Source organism: Hibiscus syriacus, unplaced genomic scaffold, assembly GCF_006381635.1.
Source record: "Hibiscus syriacus cultivar Baekdansim isolate YM2019G1 unplaced genomic scaffold, ASM638163v2 tig00117027_pilon, whole genome shotgun sequence".
NCBI lineage: Eukaryota > Viridiplantae > Streptophyta > Magnoliopsida > Malvales > Malvaceae > Hibiscus > Hibiscus syriacus.
In genome coordinates this window covers 213,689-230,699 of record NW_024063530.1, presented here as the reverse complement: position 1 = coordinate 230,699, position 17,011 = coordinate 213,689, and the positions used below count along the sequence as shown (strand labels likewise).

The 17,011-nt window shown below is 30.6% G+C and overlaps 2 protein-coding genes across 2 annotated transcripts; both read right to left on the bottom strand.

Annotated features, from left to right (window-relative positions):
* Window positions 1-1,629: 1,629 nt before the first annotated feature.
* LOC120196181 (protein INVOLVED IN DE NOVO 2-like) lies at window positions 1,630-5,183 on the bottom strand. The gene is made up of 6 exons (XM_039198049.1): window positions 4,265-5,183; window positions 3,900-4,081; window positions 3,357-3,446; window positions 2,966-3,253; window positions 2,203-2,418; window positions 1,630-2,040 (listed from the first exon to the last, which is right to left on the bottom strand). The coding sequence occupies exons 1-6, from the start codon at window positions 5,181-5,183 to the stop codon at window positions 1,810-1,812; spliced, it is 1,926 nt and encodes a 641-aa protein (XP_039053980.1). The 3' UTR covers window positions 1,630-1,809.
* Window positions 5,184-11,340: 6,157 nt separating this feature from the next.
* Window positions 11,341-11,981, bottom strand: LOC120196149. Its single transcript, XM_039198026.1, has 2 exons — window positions 11,652-11,981; window positions 11,341-11,439 (listed from the first exon to the last, which is right to left on the bottom strand). Exons 1-2 carry the CDS (start codon window positions 11,979-11,981, stop codon window positions 11,341-11,343), a joined length of 429 nt encoding a protein of 142 aa, XP_039053957.1.
* Between the last annotated feature and the right edge of the window lie 5,030 nt (window positions 11,982-17,011).

Here is a 17,011-nt window from a genome sequence, read left to right as displayed (position 1 = left end):
TTATTTTATTATTATTTTCGTATGATGTGGCATATTATTTTATTATTAATATAGAATAATTTGAAATATAAAATAAAAATAGAAGGTGGCCAGACACTACCGTCGACCGTCGTAGATGGTGGTTGTTTGGTCCCAAATTTCATGGGTCACTTCGCCTCGATACCGTGAGTTTGGATTCGACCTTCATTTTGTCAGAACTTGCTTCGAAGTCCATGAATTAGAGATTAAAAGTGAGGAAGAAGAAACGTTTTAGTCGAGATTCACAAGTTTTGGGATATTTCTGGTGAAATAATCATCATATTCGGACTCAGGGGATCGTCTCGAATCGATCCATGAAATTTGGGACCGAACGACCACCATCTACGGCGGTCGACGGTAGCCGGTGGTGGCATTCGGTCACTTTATGTTTTTATTTTATATTAAATAATAATAATAAAATGTCACATCATACGAAAATAATAATAAAATAATTCGGAATGATCAAAATAGGGTTATTTAAAAGTTCAGTGAGTAAATTAGAAAAATTAAAAGTACGATGAACAAAATAAGAGAGAGTATAGTTCAGTGAAAAATTGTGTAATTTACTCTAAAAGTATTTAATTTTAATATTTTATAAATATTTTTAATTTTTCTTTATTTTTTATATTTTATATTTTCTAGACATGCTTTTAATTTTAATAATTTTTATATTTTCTTTAAAATATTAAATAAGTTTTTATTTTTAAAGAAAAATTAATTAAATCCTTAAAAGTGTCTAAAAGAATTAATTAAATCCATCTATTGATCTTTCATATAAAGATTATCACGTCGATACCGTAGATTAACAAATAAACATTATTAATAACTACATCATATCTAACAATTAATGAGAGTTCGAGGTTACGTTGTAGTTTAATTATTTTTTCGGTAATTCTATGATGAAGATGATACCTTTTTGATAAAGGCACACTACGATAGAAGCGCCTTTCAAAAGGTACACCTTAGTCGATTGACATGTTTTAAAAAATAAGGTGCACGTTACGTGTCAAAGTCACTTAATTGAATAAGCACGGGTCGAATAAAAGTCGGTAACGGTGAACTGCTTATATTGATCTTGTCTTTAATCACTCAATGAATGTATATTTAGAAAAATTATATTTAAAAAAGCTCATATATAAAAATAATATAGGATTTGAAAATATTATAATAAAACTAATTAATTTTGAGATGTCAAAACATAGAATGAACTTATAACTTTATAAATTTGAGTACATTAATCATATAATAAAACACACCTTTCGCAGGAAATGATGTCGTGTTTGGTAATACAGCATGGAAACACAATATTTTAATGTTAAAGCCATTATATGAACTCAAATGCTATAAATATAAAATATTTTAAGTGTGGTTCGATCCATTCCAATTAATACAGACATAAACCAAAACTTGCAAGATTTTAATATTTTTTTTGCATAAATATATATTTTTTTTTAAATTATGTTCAATCAAAATATACCCTTCTGGTACCCATGTTGAGCACAGATGTGAAGAAAAATAAAAGCAAAAGGACATTCCGAATAACATTAGAACCATATATTACACATTGCCCATGTGTTCATGGACCCGAACAAGTTCTCCAAAGGTTTCAGCATTATGATGATTACGACATTCACGAGGTTGAATTCAACATGTTAAAATGAATGCAGTTTCTTCCCAGTAACATCTATTGTGAGCTGAAAATTATTTAACATGGAATTCAATAAAACACCGCCTACACACAGATTAAAACGCTGCCGCCGAAGACACGTTCTTCTTCGTCTCTCGGAGTGCTTAGCGGCGTCTGCGTTTAGCCGTTTCCCACATCTCCAGTAAATACTCGACACCCTCTTTCAGGCTTGCCTTTCTTCCTTCTCCATAGTTCCACAACTCCGAAATTATGTACCTTCCGCTCGGATTGTATTCGTTTATTTCTTTTATAGACGAAGTCACCGAGTTATACACTTCATTCCCCATTTCATCCTTCAAATCCCTCAACTTTTCATCTTCATCATTAATCACTTCCTGAATCAGCATTATCAAACTTTGAGCAAACCAGCAGGAAAGGAACAGAACAAGGAACAATATATATATATATGACATCTTAGTAGTGACAGTGCCAAGGTTGAGAAAGAGGAAGAAAGCGGGATTGCAGCTCAAGTTCAATGGGAGTCATGAAATAAAGACCTCATATGCTTCTTTTCCCTCGAGTTTAATTCGTTTGAATGGATGCCAGTCCGGATCCTTCAGATATTCCTCCCACAATGAGCACATCTCCGAAGCTCTCTCCTCAGCTTGTTCCTCATTATATTTTCGCTTCAGAGCTTCAAGGAACGGTTTACCGTCAAGTTCCCCCATTCTCTTAACGCCGATATTTCCACGACTTGATATTTCTTTTAATCCCTGCAAAGTGAATGCATTACTACTTCCTGACTAGAAAGTGTGTCGAGCCATAAAGGGTTAGATGCAGACTTTTAAGAACTACACGACAAGCACCACAAAATAGTTTGCATATCAAGTCGACTTATAGTTCTTAGTGAAAAATGTTTGCAAAGCCTTAACACGTGTTTTATTTCATAAAAAAAAACGGACAGAACGGCGGTATTCCACGTAAAAAATATTTACGCAATTAAACGAACGTGCTAGTGGTCAAAACTAAACCTGTGCTTGGTTTTTATTGAGAAAAGTTGAAATACAACAAATGTGCTAAGTACCAAGTATTGCTATCCAATGATGAATGAGCGTATAATTTCTTCAGTGTATTTTGGTTTTTGCAATACCATCAAAAAAATCATGACTAAGCAAGCTTACCCTATAATGTATCGCATACCATAATCTTGATATCCACCATCGGAAAATATATACGTTCAAAGATCTTAAAAGACTTCCAAATGGACATCTGATAACTAAGGTCCGCAATTATTTGGCTAAAGTTAAAAAGAAAACTCACATTAATCAATTCTTTGCGAGCATCCTGCAGCTCATCGTTGCTCTTACGTTCTCTTACAATAAGAGTTTGGTTCAATGCTTCTAAATCTTCCAGCTCTCCCTCCTTTTCTCTCAACTCCTTAAGACTTGCTTCCATCTTTTTCAGAACTTCTATATCGTCTTCATCTCCCATATGCCTAATCACATTCAATGAACCTCTCAATTGCTCGATTTCCAGTTCTAATGCCTGTTTCTGGTCTAATTTTTTCTCCAGTTGAATTATCCTGTTGTGAAGTTCCTCCTTTTGCCTCTGGACAATTGATGGTCCAATCATATGATCAGTTCCCAGCAATCTAGAACCGAAAAGGAAGTATTGTGGTGAGAAAAAAAAAAGGCACAAATGACAAACAAACCTGCTGATCTTCAGCCAATTTCATTACTTTTTCATCAGCCTTTTTTTGCTCCAAAGCAGCCAATTGTAATGCACTATTTTGAGAAGCATTCTGGAAGAAGAAATATGTGAGTTCGAGATTTTCCGGTAACTCTTTCGCGGGAAGTCCCAAGCAAACAAGTAAAATAAAATACATCAACTGGTGCTGCAAGGGCAAGTGAAGTTGTTTTTATTCTTGTTAATGCTATACTTGTATGGTAAAAGAAAATCATGGTAGGAAATCACCAATCCTAGATTTCTAGCCTGCAAAGTAGGCGCCTATATTTACCCTTCAAAATACATGATTACACATTATTCGAGGAATCCATGATCTTGAAAATCAACAACTACATCCACCGTATGTGATAGATGAACAAACTACATCAGTATTGAGTTCAAATGGCCTCGATTCCAAAGTGGCCATATGAACAAACTATGAGACAGTTTCACCAAGAAAAAAACACTTCGTTATAAAAACTTGAGAGGCGAACGAGCAAGAGCAAAAATGAAGAATGAAGCATATCACCTCTTCAAGCTCCTCAGCCAACTTTTTCCTTTCAGTTTTGTTATGCGCCTCTCGCTTTTCAAGTTCAGCTCCGCGCAACTCCAACTCCTGTTTATGAGTTTCTAGCTGTGACTTCAGTTTTTGGTGGTCACTGGAAATCTTTTGGAAGTGTTCCCTTGCACTTAGTTGAATTTTTTTAATCTCTGCGAATAGAAGCAACATGAGTTTGATACCTTTGAGACGACAATGTCATAGAAAAACACTTTCCGGAATAAAAGTTCACGGAACATCACAACATAGTTATGAAAACAGTAATGACATGTAACATACTCGATGTAAGATGGAATAAAAACAACAGCTGAATAGATTGTATATATTATTACAACCTTCATTATATGCTTGAAGAAGGTTCTCCTTTTCCCCCATTAAAATCTTGAGGGACTTGGAAGTTTCAGAGCATATTGCTTCCATCTCTTTTATGTGTTTGTTTTTAGTCTCAATGATATTTGTCAAATTTGATATTAGTCTATCTTGTTTCCTGGCTTCTTCCTCCATGAGCTCGGAAATTGTTTTTAGGTCACCAATCTTGCGCAAATATTCTCCAATAATACCACTTGAATTGTAGTCATCGGCACGGGCAACCCAAGCATAAAGACCATTCTTAGCATCATCATTAGCACTCCATTCCTTTTTCCCATGGCGATCTGCTTCATAAGCCTTCTCAAACGACAACACATTATGCAGCCCTGGCCAGTCTTTACGGAATTCCACGGCAGCAGTCCCTGAATGACCACGGAAATTCCAAAGTGGGTGAACTCTTACGGGGTTGAATCCTCTGCTGATAAACTCATCCCTCAACTTTGATCCACTTCCTCCTACAGTTCGTCCATCCTCAGACCTACGGGTGGGAATGTTAACAACAATTCCGGTCCACGGCCAAACAATTTTCTCATCACGATCACACTCACAATCACTAGGAGGATCCTCTCGAGCCATAGGTTTCGATGAACAGACAACAGGCACGACATCTAGCTGCAAATATTTCGCCAAAGCTAGGTGATTGGCTTTCATTCGTGGTTTTCTCTTCGAAGAACAACTATTTCCCACACCAGAAGCATGCTGAAGGAGATCCTTGTATGTGTAAGTTTGCTTATTCTTCTGAGGACAGTAGGGACACGTATAAGTTTCGTCAGAAACCACGATGGTATACTTTCCATTCTTTAGTTTCTCGTAAGATTTATCTTCATACTCCCCCATTTCAGATTCACTTATATCTGAATCATCATCTCCTGAGCTGAAATCCATTCTCAAGAAACCTAAAAGGCAACAACAAAACAAGAAATCAAACTACATCCAACAACAACCATGCAAATGTTAACGACTTGCTCGTTGAAAAACCACAATCCCATGCTTGGTTACTAGGAAAATAAAATTAAAATGAAGAATTTAAGCATCTAAGTTGACATTGTACAGATACACATAATAGACACTCACACTCCCGTCCGGGTAAACTCAGGGAACTCAAGGACGGATGCAGGATTTTATGCTAGAGTAGATTGACTTCTAAAATTTCAGTAAATGATGAACTTATAAAATTATAGGAGAGCGAAAACATATTATCAATATAAAATATACAATATACTATAATTTTAAATTTTTAGCGCGGTCCATCCTGAGTAAACCCAGAAGCAAACCCAATTACTAATATCTTAATTTCAACAGTTAGAAACAGTGTTGCATGTTAGTTATTTGCAAATCTTCAATCGGTTCACATTTTATATCAATAACAAAACTACAAGTAAAAAGACGTCGCATTGTAGTATCCAACCAAACCAAGTATTTTCCTTCTTCACGTAATTTTTCCAGTAACCAAACAAAACCAGAATGAATTAAAAAAACAAACAAATGCATGAAATGACTTGGATTATCATTTCCAATGTCCCCATTCATGATCACAGTAAAAAGACTAAAAGATAATGCAGGAATCAGAAGATCAAAAACAAGCAGCAGATCATCAAAACTACAATATTTGAAATTCAAAAAACAAGGGAAGCTTGAAGAATTTGATTGTGTACCTACACAAAATGAGCCTTTGATTTTTGGGATTCTTGAGCTTCTCCCAAAGCTCTGGTTTTGCTAAAAATACTATTTTTTTAGCGCAGAGAATCAATTAAATACTCTATTTTCAGGGAATTATTGGAGAACTGAAAAACAAAAAGTGTATTTGATTTATTTACACCTGGATCTGGTAATATCAGACGGATATGATTACATCAAGTAAATAATTAATATTAAAAATTAAATAAAATAATCTAAAATTTTCTATCCTTCAACCGACTCGAAAAATATATAATCTCCACCCGACCAGAACCCAACCTAACTTTTTGAGATAAAATCCGAACCCGACTCGATTTAATCTGAAATAATAAAAATATTATTTTTATTCAATAAAAAATATTGACTTAATTGAAAAAAATAATATATAGAGAGATATTATTGTAATTATTCTTAAATATATATGGTAAAATTATATTTTTTTTTGGTTGGATCGGGTCAGGCATTTTTCACCTTAAACCCGAACCCAACCCGACTCGAACATCACATTAAAAAAATCCGACCCAACTCGAACTCAATTTTTTTAAAAAAAACCCGACCCGATCAGGTCAGATCAGGTCAAAACCCATCGGATTTGGGTCTATGCCCATCCCTAATCATACTCCTCAAACTACTATGGTCCTTCTTAAGTTGATCTTTAATTTTGTTAGTGCTGCAATTTCATCCCCATATTTTATCTTTCATTCTAAATTTGCATTTAAACTTTTGAAAATTTTAATTCCATCCTCAAACTATAACTCTCATTCTAAATTGATCTCAAACTTTTGAATGTTTGAACTTTATCCTAAACTATTAGCATATGCTAATCACATCCCTATAAATAAAACCATTATGTCAAGCTATTATATTATATGTTTGAAAAAATTAGGTTAAATTATGTTTGAAACTAATTACATGTTTAGACGAATTTGAGAATGAAATTAAAAGATTCAAAAATTTAGAGATCAATTCAGAAGGAGAGTCATAAATTTAGGATGAAATTGAAATAACTAAAATTTTAAAGATTAATTTAAAATAAAAATAATAGTTTGTAGATAAAATTATAATACTCCAAATTTTGAAAACCAATTTAAAAATAAAGATCATAAGGCGTGCGATATAATGTTTAGTTGGGGTAGATAGGGTTCAAAGTTGAACTGAGATCAGGTCAGTTACTTTAGATTTTTATACTTTCTTGATAATTACTTCAGTTTTTATTTTTATTTTTTATTTTAGTAAAATAGTTTTCGTTTTATAATATTTAACACTATTTGATAAAAAATTAAAAATATTTTTATAAATATATTTTTATGAAAATAGAAGTAGTTAATTTTATTAGAAAAAAGAGATAATATGTAACATTGTAATGAACATATAATTATGATATATCCATGAACCATTAATACTTAGCCACTTGATATCATATAAGGTTTATATAAAGAAAATGTTAAAATATCATCTAAAAAGCTTAAACAAAAGACAAATAATAGATCTGACTCGATTGCAAATGAACAACAACAAGTGATCAAACTATTAAAAGACCATTGATAATCGTAAATTAGAGTCAAATGTTATGAGAAAACTATCTCACAACACTAATTGAGCATCCAAATTTAATTTGAGTGTCCAAAATGGAAAAAATCAGCAAGATAACAAATAAATGTCATTTTAATCGGTTGGTGCATCATCAAATCTAATCCTAAAAATTAAACGAAAAAATTAAAAGATAAAGTATATATAACATAAAGACAAAAAAAACGTCATATAGAAAGAGTTAATTAAGAAATTAAAAAAATAGGGTATAAAAAATAAAGAATAAACATGAAATGCAAACAGTTGATGATTAACATTAAAATTAATATCATCGTCTGCTTGATCGTGGATCATCTGTCAAACAAAAAAGAAAAAAAATGGTTAAAAAGTATACATTTTTCTTTAAATCAGAGGATAATAGCTCTTTATATAAGTTTAGGTATACCTTTTCGTTTTTTGAACATATAGTTTCAGGTACAGCGCCTATATTATTCAAACACCCCACATATAAGAGGATATCAAATACTCAAATATAGTTCATCTTACGTCATTTAAGTAATGTACCAATAACAATGTTAACCGAACTAAATATTATATATTGTTCTAATTATTTACTAATTCAAATTTACATAATAAAAAATTCTTTAAACCTGATTATGGTACAATAAAATATTCAAACATGAGTTTGTAAACATGGTAAACGTTTTTTTTTGGTACAACATGGTTATAGGCGTTTAGTCCTGGGATATAAAATTATGTTTGTGAATAAGATTACAATATTGTATTATGTAAATTCATTTAGGTGCGATATAAGATTAAACATCTTTATGGTTAATTAGAAGAATATTATATTATTGAAACACCTTTTATTAAATTACCCTTGTAATAGCTTTTTGTTTTTGTTTTATTTTTAAAAAATATATGTGCCAATATGCCAAAGTTAATTTAGAAGGCATAATTTATTCATAAAATATTTTAATTAAAAAATAACTTATTTATGCACGAATCAAAGATCTCGATAGTCAATGAATTGTCGTTATTCTTTGAGGTACTAGGTTTAAACACCATGAATGCCAGAGATATGAGCGTTCAACCTTAAATGGTTGAAAGTATCTTTGAACATATATTGCTTTGTAGTTATCCTAGATTAATAAAAAAAACAACTTATTCATCCAAACAGTTAAAATCAATTAGAAGTTCATGTATTATATTCAAAAGTTCATTTTAGTCTTTCTACCATATAAAAAGGAACGTTTTAGTTCCTTTACCTAAAACTTCATGTTAGTCTTTTTACTATAAAACGGATATTTTAATTATGATTAGTTGGTTTAGATATTTTACTTTGAAACGTGAAAACAAAAATAAAATTGCAAGTATTATACAAAGACTTTTAATACACTTTAACTTTTCGAAAAAAAAACTTTAAAAATCAATATCAAAAGTCTAGTACTCGAATTCGACACTTACACCCGAACCCGAGTATCATAATTCAATTATAAGGGCAGCAAAGCAGGTACCGGAATTCGGATTCATAATGCTGAACTTGAACCATTTTGGCAATATGGGATTTAGGTTCTTTGTTCAAACATTCCATGATCGATCTTTTCCGAGAACTTTAACTAAGTATCATTGTTAAAATCATTGTTGAAAGTCATCAACAAAGTTAGAATTATTTTGTATAAATGGCATATAATAATTTCTTCGTTAATCCTTGTGGTTAAAGATTTTCCAACAGATGATCAAACATAATGAAATCCCAGTCTTTCAGCTCTCAGTCTTTTTCGCTCACTTGCACTCTCATTTGGTTTTTGTTCTTCAATTTTCCGCCTTTTAAAATTGTAAACTCAAGCAATACTTTGTCTTTCAGCTTTTTATTTACAAAGAAAAAATGGAGGAAGAATTGTTGGAGCGCAACACCGATTGCATTTATTTCTTAGCCTCTCCCCTCACTTGCAAGAAGGTATTTATTTTCTCTTTTGGGCTATCCGGAAGTAAGCTTTTCCTCTTTTGCACTTTCTCATTTTCAGCTCGTATTGTGTGTTTTTTGTTGAAATTTTTATGTTTCTGGAAATGCATGTCAATGATCTGGATATTCAGTGTTAGTTTTGAACCAAAACCATATAATTTTCTTTCTTTCTTCTTAATCAAAACTTTTAGTACAACTTATGAAAGATATTCAGTCTATCAGAATAGAAGTGTGTTGTTTGAGATTTCATTATATTTGATTATCTGTTGGAAAATCTTTAACCACAATGATTAACGAAGAAATTATTATATGTCATTTATACAAAATAATTTCAACTTTGTCAGTGACTTTCAACAATGATACTTAGTTCATATTAGTAGTATTTATCAACTCTGTATTTCTAACCCCATTTTTTTCTCACAAACGTTTCATCGAACATCTATGCTTCACCTGAGATGGCATGTATCTAACATTACACCTTGAATCGTTGATGGTCCCGATAGTCCCTTGGTCGAGTCTTCTCTCAATTGACCCTTATTCAAGTCAACACCTCCACATAATTCAAAGTTAGATTAGAACTTCTCATGCATCCCCGACTGAAAAGTTACGCTGTAAATGAGAAGAGAGGAGCGAAAAAGGAAATTCGAGATCGAAAAGAAATTTGGGGTTTAGAATGAAATTGAGGAATGTGTTGCAAGTTTTAAAAGTTAGGGGACCTAAATACAAGTGCCTGAAAAATTCAGTGACTATATTGCAAATGTACTAACGACAGTGTAACGGCGGGGACCATATTGCAAACGGACTAAATATTGAAGGACTATATTGCAAGCTTTAAAAGTTGGGAGACCTAAATGAAAACTTTAGAAAAGTTCAATGACCATTACTATATTTTACCCTAATTTTTTTGAAGTTTTATAAATGTTTCAAATACGATGTTGTTCTGGATTTAATGTATAATTAATAATCGTGTATGCCATCCCACATATTTATTGTAACTATCGAATCATACTTTTTCTTTAACATGACTATCGAATCATACTTATTATCATCTATTTCCTCATCTCGTATATCATAATTTATTTACATGATACATCATTTATCAGATATTCGAATAGTATTCATACTACACATACTATGTCAGTATAATCGTCACACAAACTACTTAACATATAGCGGTAAGCAGTTTGATATCGATTAAGTAATGTCTCTAGTTCGAATCATTGTGTATATAAAAAATTCCTGCTGGTTGACTTATCCACCTAAAATAGGTGTACGATACGGGTCGGTCTGGATTAATCAATGCGAAGCCTTAAAACCAGAAGGACAAAAAAATGATATATATAATTAAAATTTTGTTATAGGAATAAATAAAAAAAATCTGATAGAGATGTATTCTAAAAAAGTATTGAGTTTAAAGCTCAAAAGAAATCTTGATGCGAATAAAACAAACTTATTGTAAGAGTCACCCTCATAATAGATCTATATAAAATCTAATACAGATTAGTTAGTCAATATATCAAATAGCAATGATAAATTAAAAAAAAAAAACTCAAAGGTCTTATTTAATTTATTCATTTAGTTTTCCACCATATTACCAAGCTACAAAGAGCATGAAACACAAAGCAAAAGGGAAAAACAACTATATTTTTAACTTTTGATATATAAATTATATAAGATATAGTCATCCAACTCTTGTTGTGCTTCAACATCTTCATACCTCTCGACTGTTTCACAGATAAACCTGCAATTTAATAAATAAAGAAAATCCATTATTTTTTAGGTCAAATTAATTTAAAAAATATGGAAAAAGAGAAAATTGAAAAAGGGGTTTATTGGGAGGTTAAATTCCATGGTACTTCCACCTTCGATTCAATCAATGAAAATGATATTCTTGGTTTTCTCCCATGCATTAGCATACAAGACATCGCGTTTGGTGCAGTACCTCATCCCGGTTGGATCATAATAAGACTGCATCAACATCAGTTAGGAGTTTAATATTTCGGATTCGAAATAAGTTTCGAATATGAATATATATCCACCATAGATATATAATTAGAATCAATCAATGAAAATATGAAATTATACATAAAATCAATCTCTCATACATATTTATGTATACGAGATAGCATGCATGTATAGATATATGTATGCAGGATCAAAGATTAAAGGATTCTATATACCTTATAGATCCTGCCAATGCCCCCTCGGCCGGTCGGAACAAAGCGCTCCTCAGCTATCCAGCCCGACAAAAGCCACTGATAGCGAGCGTAGGTGTTGTCGTAGTGAAGTTCGACGGCACCCGGAGTCCTCTTACGAGACCTTTTCTTATTCCGTTCTTTCACCGCCTTCAAGGTGGCTTGCGACATCGGAGACAGCTTCGGAGGTGGTGATGTTTTGGTAGGCAGTGATGGAGATGTTTCCATAGACGGTGGTGGAGGTGTTTCCATAGGCGGCGGTGCTTTCGCCTTGCTCGACTCAGGGCTGATCAGCTCGACCTTCTCATACCTCATGGCTGCGCTAAACCTGCAAAGCAGATTGCTCTAAAGTTTTACTTGTTCATTTTTAACGTTCTCCCTTTCACATATATAGGCAATTGAGGGTTGGTAAAATTTCTAGGATTTTTGCATTTCGCCTCTACTTTGCTCTTTCTTTTACATTAGTCCCTTAGGGTTTTAAATTCTTTTCAATTTTCCCTTGGGCATACATATATCTTATAGTTTGATTGAGCACAATTTTATTTAGATAAAAAAGCACGATTTAAACAAATACTTAGGATTAATTGCTTAGTGAGGCTATTATTTTCAAAATGAAAGTGTCAGAATGATTTTACGTACTCTGCATGAGAATGTATGTTGCGCGTGTCGCTTCACTCATCCCACTTATTTTTTTGAGCGCGTATTCTTAATTTTAAATCTTTTATTAAGTTAAACATCGAGAAACTAAGAAAATACATAATTGATACTATTTGACTCATGATCAAACAAGTTAATTTTTAAATAATCGGTTTCCCATATTTGTTCATTTTTATACATTTAGAATATCATAATCATATTTGTAAATTTTAACCATTTTTCTATCAAAGACGAAAAACAATAATAATCTTATTAAACATTTGTCTTTCCTATTTAAAAATATAAAAATCAATAAAATTCACAAAAGCATAGTTTTTTATTTATAAATATGGGTTTTGCTAATGAACTGCTAAAGGTGGACATAAAAGATAATACTTTAAAAGTGTTGGATTTAAGTACTAATACCCGTTAGTTAAAGGGTCGACATTTAATTAATCAATATATCAAGGATGCAAAATAAAATAAAACTTGTGATTTGATGTCCGAATATGGATATATTGAATTTCAGTTGGATTTTGCGCTGGATTCCCCAGCCTAAATTAATTGTGTAACTTATCACTTCTGTTTCCTCGATTTCCCCATTTTATTATTTTTTACACTTACCATATATACTTTATTAATATAAATATTTAACCATATATATTTTCAAATAAATATTTAACTATATATATTTTTAATATAAATATTTAACAATTTAAGGTTAAAAAAGTAAATAGGAGTCAAATCAACATTATTTTTTTATGTCATTCATGTAACCGTTTATCTTAAGATATAGTTAACTACCCAATTCCGAAGTCCCGCTCAAAATTTCGGATAAAAAATTAGGTTTATTTTAAAATATGAGTTTTAATTTAATTTATTAATTAAATGATCTTAGTGTTTAGAAGATATTTACTATTTTTAGTGATTTTGAGTTCGAACATGATGTCCACAAAAATTTTTAAACGTTTATTATTAAATATTTGAGATAATAAATAGTTGTGAATCTTTTGAGCATATACTATTTTGCGAACACTCCATACTAATAAAACTAATAATCTATTTTATTATTAAATTGTTTTTTTTACATCCATTTTCCTCTTAATTTTAATGAGTTTGTTTGTTCTGAATTGTTTTTATTTTAATTACTTTAGTTTTTATTAATAATATTAATTAAATATATTGGTGGAAAAGTTGTGATAAATTGAAATTTTTGAAGTATATTTTTATGGGTGAAGGTGCATATTCGAATAATGAATTTACTTATTGATTTTCTATTTCATGAGATATTTACAATGATATCTCATATACTCAAAACTATTTAGTGATGAATGAAAAATTAGTGCTCAAAGTACCGTACTTGTGAATTGAGCAGTTTAAGAAAAATGAAAAACTCATACACCACATTGGCATGATAGCAAGCATGTGAATGATTCATATGCACTAACCTACTTATTATTATTGAATGACTTAAATTGAAATTGTGTATTGCAAGCAAGTACAAAAGGTGTGTATTCAAACTTATTAAATTCATCAGCGATAGGGGTTTACTCGCACGACCTGAATGACATGAATGTATAAGCACTTTGATCTTAATCCTTTATTTAGGGGAGCCTCAACTATAAGTAAAGGTCTCTCTTCCTCATTTGTACCCACTTCATCATTTGAGAAATATATCGAACATTCTCTCATTTCTCTTTGTTCTAGTCATTTGAGAAATATATATGGGTTGGTAGGATCCACTTACACTGTAAAGCTCTTTCAGTTTTACATTTTTTTAGGATCATTTGATTTAGTTTTATAAAGTGTAATTGGATCATATATATATATATATATATATATATATATATATATATATATATATATATATTACTTTAAATTTATTCTCCACATATTTCAGTGATAGGCTCAACCAAGGTATAGTTCGTGATCTCTACAATTGTGCTACGATACATTGATCATCTCGTTGTTGTATCTTGCAAGACAAACAACCAAAAATCTCAAGCATTAAGGAGTAACCGAAAATATGTCTTAAGAAAACTGTGTACTTATAGGTCTCAACTTGTTTCCAAGTTATTATTCTGTCAACATTTCGAGTTTTTTTAATTTTAAATCGTACTCTTTATTTTTTTTAATAAAATATTTCTTTATTTTTTTTTATCTCGGATTGTTATAATTGTAACATATATTTATAATAAATAAATTCAATTTATTAATTGAATTTTATATATATATATGTATCTTCTTAATTAAAAATAAATATTACTAATTCTTTTTTATGTGTTTCAATATTACAAAACTAAATCGGTTGAATTAAAAATTTTCCCTAAACCGAATCCAATAGTCTACCCAGCCAACCAATCCATTATACCAAAACCGACCCAAAATCAAATTGCAATACCTGAACCCGTTTAACCCAATACCCTATTAAGTACATCAAACCAATTACAAATCACATACGTTGGCCCATTTCCGACGTTAATTTTTAAGTGCCCAAGACATAATGATATTTTAAAAAACACTGTTATTTCAAAAATATTTTTATTTTTTAAAAAATTTTAAAATATTATTTTTATTTAAAAAAACTCAAATATTTTCTAAAATCTCAACAACAACAAAATCTCAAACCCTAAGATCTCTTATTCTATATTATATTACCAGCCATAGTTAACCATCACCGACCATTATCACTGTCTCTAAAATCCACCTGTCGTCAGACCTCCACTATGATCATCCTTTATGTCATCATTCTAATTCTCTTAAATCCATAAATCTTTAAAATTAAATATCCAAAACTAATATCCAAATCTTTAACCGTAACCTAATTTTATCTAATTATACAGCGTTGAAATTTTCTTTTGAAATTTCCTTTTAAAAATAAATTGTCATTGGTTTTGCAACATTGTTGGCTTTTGTTCGGTTGACGGTGTTGGAGTTTGACCGGTTGGTAATATTGGCGACAACTGATGGTTGTATTTGTAATACTGATGGATGTATTTGTAATACCCCAAATTCGGCTAGTGACTAAAATTTAAGTTTTAAAAGTTTGGTGGATAAAGTATAAATTAGTAAAAGTTTAGGGACCAAAAATATAATTTTGAAAAAGTTATATATTTTAGTATGTAACTGAACAGTTTGGACTAAAACAAGAATTAGCATGATAATCAGATTTGTGGTACAAGATTTGTGTTCAAAGTTATAAAGCGTTAAAGTTCGGTATAGAAATCGAATAATTGATTGAATCGTAATTTTATGAAAAATTGAAAAGATGTTAGATAATGGTTGGAAATATTATTTCCCTATTTTAGATCAGAGAAATTTAGCTTAGAACATGGTAAATTTTCAGATTTGGTCGAATAGTGGAAATTTTAGTGACTAAAATGGAATTTTTGAAAAATTCATGGCCAAAGTAGAAAGCCAAAGTCAAGTTTGTTCATATTTGACTATGAAATATTTTAATGGAAGATAATGCAATGGCATTTTGTAATTATCAAGATTCATTAATGGTAATTTTGGAATTTCCCATTAAACGAATTAAAAAATCAATTAAGTTAAATGAATTAAAAAATTAATTAAGTTAAATGACAAACGTTCATGAAATTTCCTAGAAATTTCATAACATTTTTTTCTCTTTATCAAGCTTTGGTCGTGAGTCTCCATGGTAAGGTAAGGAAATTTTTAAGTTCATTTTTAAGCCTACATGATTTATTTTTGGATTAAGCTATTAGATAGATACTTAATCTATATGAAATTCTCTATCATTTGGTATAAATATTACATGGTGAACATGTCTATTTCATGAGATTGAAAATTAGGGTTTACGATTTTGAAACATTGATGAAAGGTTTCGATGTTATTGATGTCGGAGATTAATTTTCCAGTATGTGTGATGTTTAAAATCAAGTGTAGGATTATATAAAGCATTCGACCATATTAGGGTTTTTGAGAACATTGAGATTTTTGATGTAATACGATGTTGTTATGATTAGAATAGCATGAATTTGATGTTAGGAAGTTAAATTCATGCTTGAAATTGAATGAAAATCATACCTAAAGCTACTTGAAATATTCGGCCATATGAAGAAATTAGGGGAAATTTTGGAATTTTTTTCTAAGGTCTAGAAATGATATTAGAAGTATTCATGAGACTTGGAGATCAATTTGAATCAATTTGGAAGCTTGAAATAGAAAAATGGCTAATTTCCAAGTTTTGAGAATTCTAGATAGTATTGCATAAATGTGATAGTTGGAGTACTAATGCTGAATTTTAATATTAGAAATAATGTAATTTTAAGTTATAAAGTTTGTTGGAACCAAATTGTAATTTTAGTAAAGTTTAAGGTTGAAAATTTGAAAAGTCCCAAAACTTTAAGGACTTGTTTGTTACTTTGAAAACATGTTGGTATTATTTTGAAATGAGAAATAGCAATGCTGGAAATTTTAGTTTTATGCTGATTTTTGAGTTTAAATATTGAGTTGTGGTCAAATTTCAAGTTTATCAAATTTGGGTGGTTGAAATTAAAAAGTTAAGAAAGTTTGGAATGAAATTGTAAGGTTTTGAATGTTAAAGCATTACTTGATTATTTTATTAAGGTGCTGGAATTTTAGTATTTAATGTGAAATGATCATAATAGCGAAAGGCTATTATGAAATTTAATGGAAAAGTTAATGTGAATTTTAGAAAGAATTCATAATTAGTGATTTGATTG